This window comes from Serinus canaria, chromosome 4A (genome assembly GCF_022539315.1).
Source record: "Serinus canaria isolate serCan28SL12 chromosome 4A, serCan2020, whole genome shotgun sequence".
Classification (NCBI taxonomy): Eukaryota; Metazoa; Chordata; class Aves; order Passeriformes; family Fringillidae; genus Serinus; species Serinus canaria.
In genome coordinates, this window is record NC_066318.1 from 17,970,191 (window position 1) to 17,985,523 (window position 15,333).

The following is a 15,333-nucleotide window of genomic DNA, read 5'->3' on the forward strand; positions in this document are numbered from 1 at the left end:
TGACCACAGGAATCCCAGCCCTGGTTTTCCCAGAGTTAAAGGAATGTTCAATATCTCTCTGGACCAGACCCAGTGCAAGCCAGACTGAATGCTGCCTTCTGAACTGGGAATTCAGGGTCACAGTCACAGAGCAGGTCAGCATTAGGAAGGAAAGCAGCTGTGCCCTCCAGGCTGTCACTGCTGCTCTGTGGCTGGTCCTGTTCAGGGCTGGGACAGGAGGGAAAGGCACAGCACCGAGGGGGGGGACACAAGCACAGGCACTCCAGAAGGCAGAACTGCAGTCAACCATGACTCAGGAGAAGCAAGTGCCACCCACTGCAGTGCCCAGGCCGCCGAGGGGGCAGTGATGCCATGCTGAGTCAGGAGCCACCCACGTCCCCACCCACGCCCTTCCCACGGTGCCAGGGCCTCCTCAGAGAGTGCCAGGCTCAGCCTGTCCTGAGCCCAGGAGCTGGGACAGGAACACAGTCCTGTGCTGTCCCAGACACAGCCCCCTGCACTGTTCTGTGTGGCTGCAGGGAGTGACAGCAAATCCTGACCTGTCCCAGCCAGCACTGAGGAGCTCTGTCCCTTCCTGTCACACAGGCGTGGTGGCAGGGAGCTGGGGTCACCTCAGTGGGCCACCAGAGCTGTTGCTGGACACAGTTTCTGTGGATCACAGCTCACCTGCTGCTGTTAACACCACAGCACACCAGCACAGCATCCCTGTACTGCCCTCCCTCCTTCCCCATGGCTTCCTCCCAGGAGGGGCCCCATAAAACCCAGCATGGCAGAGACAGGAGGATGAGGCTTGAAAAGCCTCTCCCCAAGCACCAGCACAGACACCCAGCACAGCCTGGCTGCTGCTCATCACCATCTCAATGCAGCAATTGGGCTGTCAGCCCCAGTGCCAGGTTTTGTAGTTCATACAGGAATTGCAGGGCTATCTAATCCCAGATCATACACTGCAGCCAAAACCTAAAACGAGAAGGGAGGCAACGAGCCAAACCAGGGGCACATGAGATAAAGGCATGAAAAGAGCAAGTGGAGGCTGGATTTGCTATGAGCACAAAAATCCCTCCATCACAGAGTGCTCCCCACCCCGAGCATGCAGACTGTCCTTCCTCAGGGCTCTCCACATCCTCCTCTGCACGTGCAGCCGACAGCCACCATGCCCTGAAAACCACTTTGGACTGGCAAGCCTGCCCACAGCATGCCCTTAGCTGTGTCCTTACCTTCTTGCAGAGAACCATCTGGTGATCAAAGAGAAAGAAAACTCGCTGCTGGTTCCGTCCATAAGGCTGGTAAATCCAGGACATCTCTCCCGTGTAGATCAGCTCCGAGCTGCGGTCCAAGATATCGTCTCCCTGGAGGGCACAGGGAACGAGCCTGAGTCAACTGCACTGGCAAGTCTGCCTTTGCACGATGGGCAGAAGCAGCAGTTTAGGAAAATTTTGGCCCTTCTGCAGCTCTCAAAGCCACCCCATCTGATTTCAGACCAGAAACTGGCATTGGGGATAATTCTGAAGGAAAGGGAATAAATGAAGGAGGTGTGGATGCTTGAAACCTGGTCACTGCAGCTCCCACTGCAATGGGGAAAGAGCTGCCCCAGACACTGCCCCCACTCCCCTCTCCAGGTACCCCCAGACCCTTGGATCTTGCTGCAGGTGCTGGTGCAAAAGGAAAACAAAGCCCCTTCCTCCTCAAAGCCCACCCCAGAGGCACTTTGAATTCAGGGCACCGAATTCCCTGCACGCCCTCCCTTCAGAAGAGCATCCCAAAGCACTTCCCCTCCTGAAATCTCCAGCCAGCTACAAGAGCCTGGGACACAGTGGGGCAGCAGTTCCCCATCTGTGAGGCTGCTGGAACTCAGCTCTCTGGATTGCTGCCTCTCTTCTCACTCATCCAGGCACTGCCAGTCCCTTCTCCCACAGCTCATTAGAGCTCCCCACCTCCAAAATCCTGTCAGGACCACCCTGGCTCCTGTGGCAGCCCCGGGCCCCCCGGCTGGCCAGGCCTCCCTGCTGGCTGCCAGAGTGCCCTCACCCTTCTCTGCCTCCGGCTAACGCTTGCTTTTATCTCCCGAGTTTTTTTTTAAGGATTCATGAGCAGATGGTCTTGAAAACACAGTGCTCTCTCTCCCACTCTCTGAGAGAACAAATGCAGTCACCCTCCACTAATTGGAATGAGCTGGACTTTTTAAAAAGTTAATTAAAATCTATTTATTAAAAATGGGTGAATTCACCACCACCTGCCCTGTGGGCATCTCGGCAGAGCACCGTGGAAGGAGGCAGAATGGCTCCAGCTGAAAGGTAAGGCAGGACTCAGGAGCAGCACTCAGGAGCAGCACTCAGGAGCAAGACAGAGAAGAACTCTTTTTTTTTCTTTTTGGCTGTGAACTACTGCAGTTCTGGCATTGATGCCAAGCTGGAACCGATTTCTGGGCCGAGAGCATCCCAAAAATCCCAGCAAACAGCTTGTCAAGGTTCAGCCAGCTATGGGGGGCACCTAGCTAGACACACACTTCTGGTGCTGCTCACACTTGCAGGTGCCAAGGCAGCTAGGAGTCCCCCCCCACCCCCGGTTCCATGGTGAGGATTTCAAACTGCTGCTCAGGTAAATGTGTAATTAACCTCTCAGCATTGATTGGGAGCGACCGCCTGTGTCCCCGGGCCCTGTGACAGCAGCAGCTTCATTAAGTCACTGCATCACCAAGCTGCAGCACAGACTTCCAAATCGCCTTAGCCAGGGCTTGATCCAGCTCCCTGCCTCCCTCCTGGGCCTGTGCTGCCCCAGGGGCTGAGGAGGGATGACTCCCCAGGGACACAGAGGGTCAGTGCCCACAGAGATGGGCTGTGACCACCCACTGCCTCAGCAGGTCCCACTTCAGCCTGGCCAGAGCCCGGGGACCAAGTGCTGCTGCCACAGCTTAGGGGGACATGAGCCCCAGAACAAGAAGGCTCTGCAGAAAACACGCCAGCCCCAGAAACTGAGAGATTTCCTGGCTACACATGAGCTTACATGAAGGAGATTCCTACAAGCCTATGGATGGGAGCTTTAGGAGAGGGGGCGAGCTTAGGAGAGGCTGGCTGCTAAAAATAGAAAGCCAGCTTTGTCTTTTACTCCTGTGGTAGCATCTGAAGCCTGAGGACACACAGAGGGCTCTGTAAACACTTCTACTTGATTAGCTGAATCCTAACTGTGTAGTCCCTGCAAGCAACATAACCCAAAAACATCCAGATCCGAAATGATGGGATTTGTATTGCATTTCTTATGTGGGGAAAACAATTTCTATATCCAGTCTCTAGGCCAGAAAAAGCTGATTTCCCACTTGGGGTGAGCAAATTGGGAAATAGAGATTGCACAGAGTTTGGGACTGGCACGTGGCTGTCAGGAGCAGCGTGCCCATGGTCCCGCCCTGCTCCTCCAGCCCGGGCTGCTGTGCCAATTCCCACAGCAGAGCCTCAGGGCACAACCTCTGAGCCTCCCTAGGCTTTTCTTGTCCTGACACAGTTGGACCTCTCTGAAGAGCACAAATTGTCTCCTCCTGGTCCCCACTGAGGGGCTCAGGGGGCAGCTGCAGGGTGGGGGGCAAAGAGGGACATTGACTCCCCCAGCACTCCCTGCTCCAGGCAGACTTCCCCAAATGTCTGTCCCAGTCCCACGCCTCCAAATCTGTACAGAACCAGGGAAAAATTTCCTTTTTCTTCTCCATTTTTTCCAACTCCCACAGAGGCTGGATCATCTGTATCCTTCTGTAAGTTGAGACAAACCCTGCTGAAAAAGGAAGAGGCTGAACTTTTAGTTGCTCTGAACTGGCAGACGTTCAGCAGAGCACAGCAGCAGAGTGGCCAAGAGAAATCCTGACTCCTGACACCCTTTCCAACCTGACTTTTGTCCCTTAAGCCTCCAAAAAACCCCTCAGCCCTCCCCAGATGCACCCAGGGTTTTCAGTGCACATCCTGCAGCATCCAGAGGGCAGCCAAGGCAAGCTGACTCCCCTCTCCACACCGTGCCAGGCAGAGCCCCAGTCCCTGTGTGCAGGAATGGGAGCAGAAGGTTGGATGTGAGCCCCCCAGCCCTGGGCTGGATGTGAGCCCCCTCAGCCCCCAGTGACACACGGAGTCCCCAGGCCACTCCTGACTGTGACAGCTCAGGGTCAGCTCTGCTGCTGCTGCCTGGGAAGATGTGGATGCCCAGCTCCCCAGTGCTGCTGCACTGGCTGTGCTCTGTGACGGGCAGCTGGCAGGAGCCACAGAGCTTTCAGAGTGCCAGGAAATAAATGGGAGCACCAGGGAAGCAAGGCAGGGCTGGCACTGAGAGCTGCCCCCACTCCCAGACACCTCCCTGGGCTCAGGAATGCCCAGAGCCCACCAGAGCTGCCCCCTGCCCCCAGCCCACCCCAGCACAGCCCTGTGCTGGGCACCAGGAGGGGATCTGAGCCCTCTGCAGCTCCCAGGGAGGCAGCAGGGCTCTCTCGTGCCTGACACTGCTGTTCTGCAATTAGAGACTGACAGGCTGATTAGCACCCGGGGCTACACTGAGATCACACAAAGGAACGGCAGTGCAATGTTGTCCTTTTCAACAAGCTCAGTTCTGATACCTTCTGTTGCTGGGGGGAACAAAAAAAAAAAAAAAAAAAAAAAGAAGGAGAAAAAAGAAGGCTCCATTTCAGTCTCTGCCGTGTTTTTTTTTTTTCCCAGGAGGATTTCTCATCAGGCTGCCCCCACTTTGGTGGTTCCAGGCAGCTTCCCTTCGTGGCACTCTTGGATTCACTGATGTAGTATCAGGCTGAGGCCAGTGATTATAGATTACATAATTAAGGGCAGCAAGTCTTGATTTAAAAGACCCATAAATAACAGGAATGAGAAGAAATTTAAAAGGACAATGCTCATTAAATTTCTCAAATATATATATTTCTCCCTTCATGGAAATTTAATACTCTTGGAAGCTGCCATACTGGCAACCCAAGAGAATCTTTGGTAGAAATATCTAAATATCTACACAAACCAAAGTAATCTGTTTAAATAGCAAGTTCAAACCCATCCAGGCTGATGAGCAAGGTTCTTTCCTTTGCCAAACCTGGTTAAACGTCCCCTGTTGGATCAGGGACCTCCAGAGATCTCCTCCCAGGGAATGGGAGCCAATTTTTCTCCCTCCTGTGAGAAAAAACTAGGCTGAAAGGGAGGAAAATGCTGCCGGAGATCTGGAGAGGGAGCCTGAACTGCTGCAGTGATTGCTGCTTCATTTTGTTTTGATGCACTTCAAGAGCTGTGTGAAAAGGCATAAAATTGAGCAATTCCAGGTGTGCTGAGGCACAGACCTGTTTTCCATCCCCACATCATCCATACAGGGCACTCGAGGAGGCTGTGCTGAGCCCTGCCCATGGGAACAGAGGCCAGATCTGCCTAGGAGCAGAGCCCAGCAAGCTGGGCATAGTGGCACAGGTGGCACAGAGCTCCTCAGGCTCACAGGATCCACCTGGGGGGCAGGAGACAGGGACCAGGAGCAGAGGGAAAGGCAGGGATGTGCCTCTGAGGGGTGTAAATCCTGCCCTGGGGCTGGCAAGGACTTGGAAATGATGATGGGCTTTGTGGAAATCTCCTTTAATCCTACTCTGTGAGTGTGTGGTCTTGTATTTGTGGGGTTTTCAGACAAAGGAAGGAATGATGTATTTGATTTTATGGTTTTGAAGGTTAATTTATTATTTTATGATACTGTATTATATTAAAGAATACTATACTAAACTATACTAAAGAATAGAGAAAGGATACTCAGAGAAGGTTAGAAAGATAATAATGAAAAACTTGTGACTCCTTCCAGAGTCCTGACACAGCTGGACTGTAACTGGTCATGAAGTGAAAACAATTTACATGAAATTAATCAAACTATCACTAGTTGGATAAACCATCTTCAAACACATTGCACATGTGAGCACAACACAGGAGAAGCAAATGAGATAAGAATTTGTTTGGTTTGTTTGGTTTTTTTTTCTCTCTGAGGCTTCTCAGCTTCCTAGGAGAAAGTTTTGGCGATTTCTCAGAAACATGACGGAGACATGTGGAGCTATTCCCACCAAGCTCTGAGGGCAGAACAGGGAAGGGAGAGAGCAGCAAAGGCTGCCCAGGATGCTCTGGCTGCCCCCTTTGAAGGCAGCTCTGTGTGGAGGTTTGCCTTTAAATGTCACTGCTCTGATCTGAGGGTGTGTCCCTGTGAGCAGGGGGACGATGCTGAGCAGGGGGAAATGGAGCTGGAACATCAGGGAGCACTTCAGAACTGAATGGCTCCAAAAGGGCTCGGTGAGAGGTGGTGGAAGCCCCAAATTCTGAGCCATTACCAGCTCAAAGGACTGGAGGACTGGTGTGGGCAGCACCTCTCTGGGTCTGTTTATACGCTGGGAATTCAGGTTACAAAATAAATAAGTGAGTCACACGTGGCAGCAGACCAAGGCAGGCTTCTCAGTCAAACCCACATTGCCATAAATTACTCAGGAACTCAGAGTGACTGGGATTATTCCTGATTTACAGCAGCCAGCAAGATCAGAATCTTCCCTTACAATTCTGCTCAGTCATTTCTTGTCTAAAGATGCCAAACTGCCAAGAATTCCTTAAGACTTCAGGCCTGGCCGCCCCTTCCTGGTCCCACTGGCAATTTAAACAATCAGATCCTGCTTGCAGGATTTCCTGGGGAAAACCTCTGGCTTTGCTTAACTCAAGGATGTTTGCAGTTTTCAAACACTCACCCTGAAACTCACCACCATGGGGCCAGACATGTGATAAATTTTTATCCCATGGAGGGATAAAAATGATTCCTAAAAATTGGGATTCAGTCAAACCCCTCTGCTTAAAGCAGCTTGGACACACCCTCACTTTTCCTATTTGTTTTAGGATCAGCATTCCCAACACCACCTCTCCCTGTAAGAAACTGTGCACACATTTTAGACACCAGAACATTTCAGATATTCCCTCACTAAGTGTTTTGTTTGGTTGGGAATTTTTCCTTCTTCTTTAAAGAATCTTTTTCCACCATCTCCTGACAAAACATGGGTAAATTTAGAAATGAAAACTTCAGAGCAGAGAATCAGCATCATCAGTCTCGAGATGCTGAGGAAAAACAGACATTCCTCCAAATGAAATATCTCCACGTGCTGCAACACTCAGCCACTGGAATCATTTGTGAAGTGCCAACGTGGTGGGAATTTGGGATTAGCTCTATCTAGTGCCCTGCCTGCATTTTGGGTGGAAAAAGACTGAATTGGTTATTTTTTATGCCTGGTTCCTGTTTTCTTGGGGTCAGTGCTGTTTCCAGGGAGTCTCAGGAAGGCTGGGCTGTGCCTGTGCTCTGGAGTCACTGGGATGGACAGAACAGGTACAGAAAGGTCAGATTAGAGCAGGAGCAGGGCCAGGAAAGCTGGGAATTACAGCTGGGGCTCCTCTCTCTGCTCAGGGAACTCCACAAGACTGGACAGGCCCTGTGGCAGCACAGCACTGACAGCAAACACCAGCTGGAGCTGATCTTCTCCTCAAACCAGAGCTGTCCCTTCCCCAGAGCCTGGAGAGGCTGGGGACACACACCAGGAGGTCTCTGATGTAGCCCAAAACTGCACAGGAGACAAAGCTCTGAGCCCTGAGGGCTGGGTGAGGAGCCAACCCCAATGCTCCACGTCCTGGGGACATCCCTGCAGCCTCCAAGTGGGATTTGGGGTCTGCAGTGCCAAAGGAACACCTGCTCACATCTCAGCACATCCAAGCACTTCCCAAAGATCCAATCTTTTCATTTCTCCCACTCTCTTCCTGCATTACACTGTGGCTCACTCCTGGGTATTTTGGGTTTCTGTGCATCCTTCTGGCTGTTCCATGGACAGCTGTGCAGTGGGGGCTGGATCTGGTGATTCAGAACTGCTTAAGAGGAAAGAATCAAGCAGTGAATTCCTCTGCTGGGTCCAACTCTCATCCTCTACTTTCTCATCAAAACTCTGTGACTCTCCTTGATCCAAAATCCAGAATAAAAAAGGCAAGGAGGGTGTTTGCCTTTGTCCAGGAGCTGAGCTCCCATGGGATTTCTGAGCATACCAGCAGCAGGCTGGGCTATGTTATGAGAAGCTGAAGGATGCTGCTGCAATAATGTGCTCAAAATCTGGAATAGCTGAAAAAAGCCTGGAAGAATAATTTGGCAAGTGCCTGAGGATGGGATGGAGATAAAGAATGGGTACTGCTAAGCAGGAATGAATTATCAAGGACAGGGCTAAATAAAAATGAATTATCAACTGAGCTAATGTAAGAGAAAAAGCAACTGCTATTCCATAGATCCTGTGTGGAGGTCACCTTGGCTTCCCTCTCACACATGAATATTCACTGGCTTGGAATGGATCTGTCCTTAATCGAGATTTATTTACAGTGAGGGTCTGGGAGCTCCTCACAAATGACCCCCATTAGCTCATGCCATGGCACACTCCAGGGCTGAGCATGGAGCTGATGGTCCTGTGCCTCCTGCAGAGCAGTTTCCTCATTCTGGAAATGAGTCTGCCTGGCAGTGAGAGATGTTCCTGAGCAGTAAAACAATCAGACACATTGTCTGTGCTCTCTGCTCTCCCAGCCAGCCACAATCCCAGCTCTGATTGCTGCATTTATGTGTTTTATTGTGTGTTTTATCACCAGATCCAGGGTGATGAACCTCCATCCTCCATCACAGCAATGAAACCAGCTCAGCCAAGGAGGACACAGGTGATGCACCTGTATTTCTTTCCCTCTCCTCCCAGCCTCCACAGATCTTTGCCAGAAATAAATTAATTAAAGGATGAATGCCTCTTTCCCATACACTCATTTCCACAGTATGATCCCCATGACTGGAATGTGGAGTTATTTCAGACTTCACAAGTGAGGAAGCAGAAAGGCTGCTCCATCACTCTGATTATCTCCTTGCTGAACACATGGGCTGATGACAACAGCAAGAGGATTTACAAAAACGTTTGTCCTCAATCTGCTGCAAACCCTATTTATGGATTACTTCCATACAATGATTTTTAAAAATCAGGAACGAAAAGAAAGGGAGAACATAATTTTAGTAAGGCTTTTCTTCCAAACACATGGCACAAATGTAGAGACTGAAGGCCTGCTGGTGAGGAATCCTTCTGCTGACTCTGCCTTCCCTGTGCCTCTCAGCTCCTTAATTACACCATCACTACGTACAGGGCTGGTTCAGAAATATCTTTAAGTGGGATGTCATTTATAAAATGCAAATAACATCTCTAACTCCAGTTTAACAGTTTGGCTTCCAGTCATAAAGCAATCACCAGAAGGATTTTCTTCATTTTCTTAACCTCTTGCAATTTCCAGGGCTTTTTTGCTACGTCTTTCCCTCCCTCCTCCCCAGTGACACAGCACAGAGGCAGAACGCACATGGGATTTGCTCCAAGTCTCACCTACTACCAGCACTGCAACCACAAAAGTCACTCCAGATTGCTAGTGATGAAATTGGAACTGGATTTTCCTTAGGGCACCGTTAACGTTTCAGCACCACCCCAAAGTCACGACTGCACCTTCTGCACCCCAGGCTTCATCCCAAACCATGGGAAATGAACTAGAGGGTCTTAGATAACAAAAGAGCAGCCTGGACTTTGCCAGGCTGCCAGGGCAGGTGTGCTGTACCTCCCAGTCCAGGACAGAGGCCTGCCACTGAGCTATCTTGTCGATGTTCTCCAGCCTCCGCTTGCGCTCGTTGATCTGGAGGGTGACGTTCCTCATGACGGCGAGGGCAGCGGCCACGTACCTGTAGTCACTGCACACAGAGGGAAAGGCCATCAAAGGCAGCAGGACATGCCCAGGAGTCTGTCACAACCTCCCCAGCCCACAGGGACACGGGCAGGGGTAACCCCTCAGTGCTACAATGGGATTTTTCCACCTGGATTGTCACGATGGAGCAGCTCGATGGAAACAGGAGCTGGGAGCCCAGTCTGGCCTCTGCCAACCCAGCACTCTGGGTGAGCCCTGGCAGCCTCAAGGAGCCCAGCTGAAGAGCATTCTAAAGGCAGGCTGAACACTTTTACAGCCTCTGTCTTTGGGCCAGGATTTTTCTGGTTTTAAAACGAACATTTAGTGAAAGGATCATTTAGACCAAAACCAGAGCACCTTCCAAGCCACTCCCAGAGCTGCCACCCCATGGAATTCACTCTCACTGCAGATTTCAGGTGAGCAAATCAAGCTACTGATTTTTTTTTTTTTTTTACCCTTCATGGCCCTGTGAGTGCAGTAACACAGAGTGAGAACAGGCTCCTGCCAGGGCCACTGAGGATGATGATCAGTCTTTTCAAAAAGTGATGCTGAAATCAATGCCATTGATTGCTGCCCTGTGCCTGCTTCTCCATTCCAAGGAGCTGCAACGTTCATTTCCATTGGGAAGACAGGCAAGGCCAGCTGCCACAGCACCACCACAATGGATTATTAACTTAAAGGCTGCTATTGATTGCTGACTAATGAGAAAAACTGCCATCTTGGGCAGCTGCAGGGGGAATGGCTTTATTGATTATTGCTAAGGATTGTGCTGGTGACAGCTAAAAGAGGGGTGAATACTGGGAATTAGATCCCCCCCCCTCCATGTGTTCCCAACAGGATAAATACTAAGAAACAAACACACTGTGATATACAAAAAATATTATTTGCTCTTTTGGCATCCTTGCTCGGGTGAAATCTTGAGCTGAGTTTTCATTTTTTCTTAAATTCTTATGTCAAAATTCTAGGTGAGGTTAAAAATAATCCCACAAATTCCAGGACAGCAGGACTGGGCCTTCAGCAAAATAAAGGAAAATAGAGGATGGGCTGCCTGATATATCCTATCCATCACAGAGAGGTCTGGGTGAGGAGAGACTTTAAAGCCCATCCAGCTCCACCCCCTGCCATGGGCAGGGACACCTTCCACCGTCCCAGGGTGCTCCAAGCCCCATCCAACCCAGCCTTGGGCACTTCCAGGGATGGAAGGGATGTGCTACACAATGAAGAACTTCTTGTGCCTCCCTTTGTGCAAGCATCTGTGTGGAGGGAGTGTTGGTTGTGTCAGGCAGGAAAGGAGCTGTGCCAGGGGGACATCAGGGTGGTCTGGAGAACATCCATGAGCTCTTCAGAGAAACAGGGAAGTCCCTACAGCCAGGAAGGATCTGGAGAGGCAGGGAGAGGTGCAGGGTTTACAGTCACCAATGATCTCCCAGCAGTGATGCTCATGCTCAAAAGGGAGGGCACTCCCTGGCAGGGTCTCCTCACCTCATGTGTTCCTACATTCCCAACTCCAGCTCCCTTCTGCTCTAGGAATGCTCAGGATTCCAGCAAGCTACACTTAGGCCCTTCCTATATTTAATTAGTATAAAGCTGGAGTAGATCTTTAAGAGGTGAACAGATGTGGCTTTGTGAAAAATTCAAAGGAGCCAGGCTGCAGACAGGCAGGAGGGAGGGAGGCAGGCTCTGAGCTCAGCCCCATCCTGCCTCCACACAGAGTGGGATAGTGCCAGCCATTCATCCTGGGAATGCTAATTCCCTAATTCCAGGGGAAAACCCCAGCAATGTCTTCCTGTCATGCTGTAATGAAGAAAAAGGCTCAGGACTGAACTTCTTGGGCTCCCAGCCCATGTCTGTGGCAGAGCTGGCAAAAACTTAGAAGAAAAAAAACCAGCAGGAGCAGAGCATTTGGCCATGAGGCAGTAATAGGATCCCATTAACCATGAGATGAAGGTAAATAACTGGTTTGTCAATTCTATTGGGGCTGCAGTGGCCACTTCCCAGTGCTCCATCAGAATCCAAGGCTAGATCCTTGCCAAGCATCACGTGCTCTCCCTGGGGAGCCTGGTCTGGATGCTGGTTTCAGCACTGTCCTGACCTGGTGCAGGGAAAACCCACAGCTCTGCAGGTGTGGTGGCAGTGAAAAGGAAAGAAAAAACGAAAAAGAGGACATGTTCCTCTGTTAGATGGAGCTCCCACTCCTGCTTTCCCTGACAATCCTGTGTTTCCCCATGGTTTGCCTCACTCCAGGGCTGGGATATGGCACCACTGTGCAGCCACAGGTTTCCTCCCTGTGCTGTCAGAGCTTCAGGGGTTACTCCTCCTAATGCAAGGTGAGCAAACCTCACCCTGCCTTCCCTTCCCAGAGCACAGAGGAGCAGGAGAAATGGAGTGTCCATGGCAATCCAGTGCCACAGAGCCCTCAGGCTGAGTCACCCAAGTGCTGCTGACCACGGGAGAGCTCCCAGGGCTCCTCAGAACACGACTCTGTGTGATTCCTTAACAACATGGTGAGTTTAAAACACCCCTAAGGGAACAGCAATGGGCTCCCAAAATAACCCAACCCTGGTGTTATCACGCTGCCCACATCCCCTTTGCTGTGGCTCCCCAAGAACTCACAGAGGGTCATCTGAAACACCCTCCTGGTGGGATGCCACATCTGAGCTCCCAGCCAGTGCTGTGGGTCCTCCTGTGGCTGCTGAAGGGGAAACCCACAACCTGTGGGATCCCAGAGCTGCTTTCTGATCCTCTGAGGTTCCCACGAGTCCATTCCAAGTTTGATTTGGTCCTTGGAAAAGCAGGAATTGGATCTGAAGCCAAAGGCTTGTCCAAATTGGTGATTTGGGGCATTTGGCTACCCTGAGTCACTCAGACTTGTGGGTCAGGTCAAAGCAGATCAATGCAACTCTGCTCCCATCACACTTCTGCTCTGGGCCTAGGAAAAACAAGCCATCAAACACTTGCAGAAGTTTCTGAAACATCTCTGGTCTTTTCTGTTCTCACTTGCTTTTAAATGGGTTTTGGAAAAAGTAAGAAAATTGGCAGGGCAGGAACAAATCTGCTCTCACAGGGCCTGATTTTTCTTTCACCTTATTTTCACAGCAGTAAATCCCAAGGGGTATCACAGGCACTGCTCCTGATTCACACTGTCAGGCAGCCAGGCTGATTGTCCTCAGCAGCAGCAAAAGAGGTGCTGGAAATTTTGGGAAGCAATCAAACTGTGGGCGCTCCTCTGAACCTAAACTCCTCAGCAAAACCAGAGATGGGACTGGGCTGAAAAGCTGAGCAGGTTTGGAGCTCTCCCCACGTCAGGCTCCAGCTGCAGACCCTGGCCCTGTAGTCACTGTGTGCCCAGGGTCTCCCTGGGAGCAGGGAAGGAGCATCTCAGACCACTGAATGCTAATGAGGTAATTTCTCCAGTGTTACTGGTAGCATCAAAAAGTACATCCAAGGGTAATTAGTTCACATGTCTGATTAGAACAGAGCTGAGTGTGTCTCCATCAAGAACTGCTGCTTGGAGAAGACTGAACTGTCTGCTAACCCTTTGTCCTGCTCCTGTTTATCCAGGATGTCACAGGGACAAGAGCTGGAGAGAAAACCCCAAGCCCTGGTGGGGATGGAGCAGTGGACAGAAACCCCAAGCCTTGTAGGGAAGGAGCCCTGGACAGAAAACTTCAGGCTCTGTTGGGAAGGAGCAATGGGCAGAAAACCCCAAGCCCTGTGTGAGAAGGAGCACTGGACAGAAAAACCCCAAGCCCTGTGTAGGAAGGAGCACTGGATAGAAAACCCCAAGCCCTGTGTGAGAAGGAGCACTGGACAGAAAACCCCAAGCCCTGTGTAGGAAGGAGCACTGGACAGAAAACCCCAAGCCCTGTGTGAGAAGGAGCACTGGACAGAAAAACCCCAAGCCCTGTGTAGGAAGGAGCACTGGACAGAAAAACCCCCAGCCCTGCAGGGCAGCAGCCCTGGCCCCATGCCTGCAGAGGTACCTGTGCTCCTGGGCCGTGTACTTGAGCAGCTCTGCCAGCTGCAGGGGGTACTTGCAGATCTTCTGCACGGGCGTCAGCAGGAAGCCGTCGATGGCGATGTCGATCATCTGCTGCAGCAGGCGGCACGCCTCGAAGAAGTGCTGGTACCTGCTGTCCTTCATCAGCTTGGAGAGCTCCATGCACGCGTCCAGGTGGTTGTTACAGTACTCAGAATAGATCCAGAAGCCATCTTGCTGTGAGGGCAGGAGGAGGAGGATGGGTCAGGCTGATCTGGCTGATCAATGCCACACCGGGGCTGGGAAGGGCAGGGCTCCGTGGGATCTGTGGGGCTGGTGGGCCCCACAACTCTCCCCTGGAGGGAGAACCCTTCAGGGGACTAGGGTGAGAAAAAGGCTTCTCCCAGCCTTTTCCCTTGCTGTGACATGCAGATTCAATGGATCCTATTGGCCCTGGTGCTCTGTCCTTCCCCTCAAGATCCCTATATAAACCCCTGCTTTCCCTGCCTCAGCGGCTCCTTCGTCACAGGACCCTTCAGGGAGAAGCTCAATAAAGGCTCTCCTTGGAACCCCACAAGAAGACCCCATCTCTCCTCCTGTGTCTCCTGGATCCCAGAAGAGCTGAAATCACCCAGTGTGAGCACAGACATGCCTGTGCCCCCCAGGTGTCTTTTTCAAGACCCTGCTTCAGGAAGGTCACAGCACTCTGAACAACGCCCATCATGACAGGGATCCTGGGAGAAACTTCTCCTGGGAGGGTGGGGAGGCCCTGGGATGGAATTTCCAGAGAAGCTGTGGCTGCCCCATCCCTGGAAGTATTCAAGGATGAGCTTGGAGTCTCAAAAGTCTATAAAGGTGTCCTGCCCACAGCAGGGTCTGGAACAAAATGATCTTCCCAACCCAACCCTTCCAACCCAAACCAGTCTGGATTTCCAAGAAAGCTCAGCTCAAGCAGGAGGAAGGACAGATCCTACAGAGCTCCTCCTGTTTGGAAGAGGTGCTGGGAAAGGAAGGGACTGCAGAGAGGGACCAGCACTCTGACACATGGCCAAGGTCCCTGCAGGTACAGGTGTGTTAATGTGAGCCCTGCACAGAGCTGTGCTTGCTGTCAGCTTCAAAACATGCAGGGAGGGTTTGAAAGGCACAGCCCAGCAGAGCTCTGGCTTTTGCTAAGACAAGAGGACAACCTTGTTATTTCCAGAGCTCTTTCCCTGAGCCTGAAGCATCTAGCAAGTGTTTGGGGGCTGGGTATGTTGGAAATTCCCTTTACCAATGGGGAACCCAAGGCACTGCACGGATTTCCCCAGGAACAGAGCCCCAGAAAACACTGAAAACAAACAAAAAAATCCACTGACAAGTGTGCTCCTCCACCTTTTTGACTGGTCTAACAAGTTTTCTGGTGTCTATTTTGTTGGAATGTCCTTTTCCTGCCTTCACTGACCACAGACTGTCACCTTTAACTTGGGCTTGATTCATCTGGGCCATGCAGACAAGGCAATGAAAGGGCAGAGGAAGATTTCACTGGGAAGGAGGTGGGCACAGCCCAGCACCACAAATTAACTCTGAGACAGCCCAGGTCAAAGGCAGGTGTTACAAACCAGCCAG

General features: G+C 51.3%; 1 protein-coding gene across 3 annotated transcripts in view; it reads right to left on the reverse strand.

Moving 5' to 3' along the window:
- The window catches only part of LOC103816329 (uncharacterized), a 200,317-nt gene that overhangs the window by 29,240 nt on the left and 155,744 nt on the right, over positions 1 to 15,333 (reverse strand). For all 3 annotated transcript variants that reach the window (XM_050974344.1, XM_050974343.1, XM_018914233.3), the window contains exons 8-10: positions 13,733 to 13,965; positions 9,627 to 9,756; positions 1,215 to 1,346 (exon numbers count right to left, since the gene is read on the reverse strand). In XM_050974344.1, coding sequence (XP_050830301.1) covers positions 1,215 to 1,346; positions 9,627 to 9,756; positions 13,733 to 13,965 — 495 coding nt within the window. The remainder of the gene's footprint in view (positions 1 to 1,214; positions 1,347 to 9,626; positions 9,757 to 13,732; positions 13,966 to 15,333) is intronic.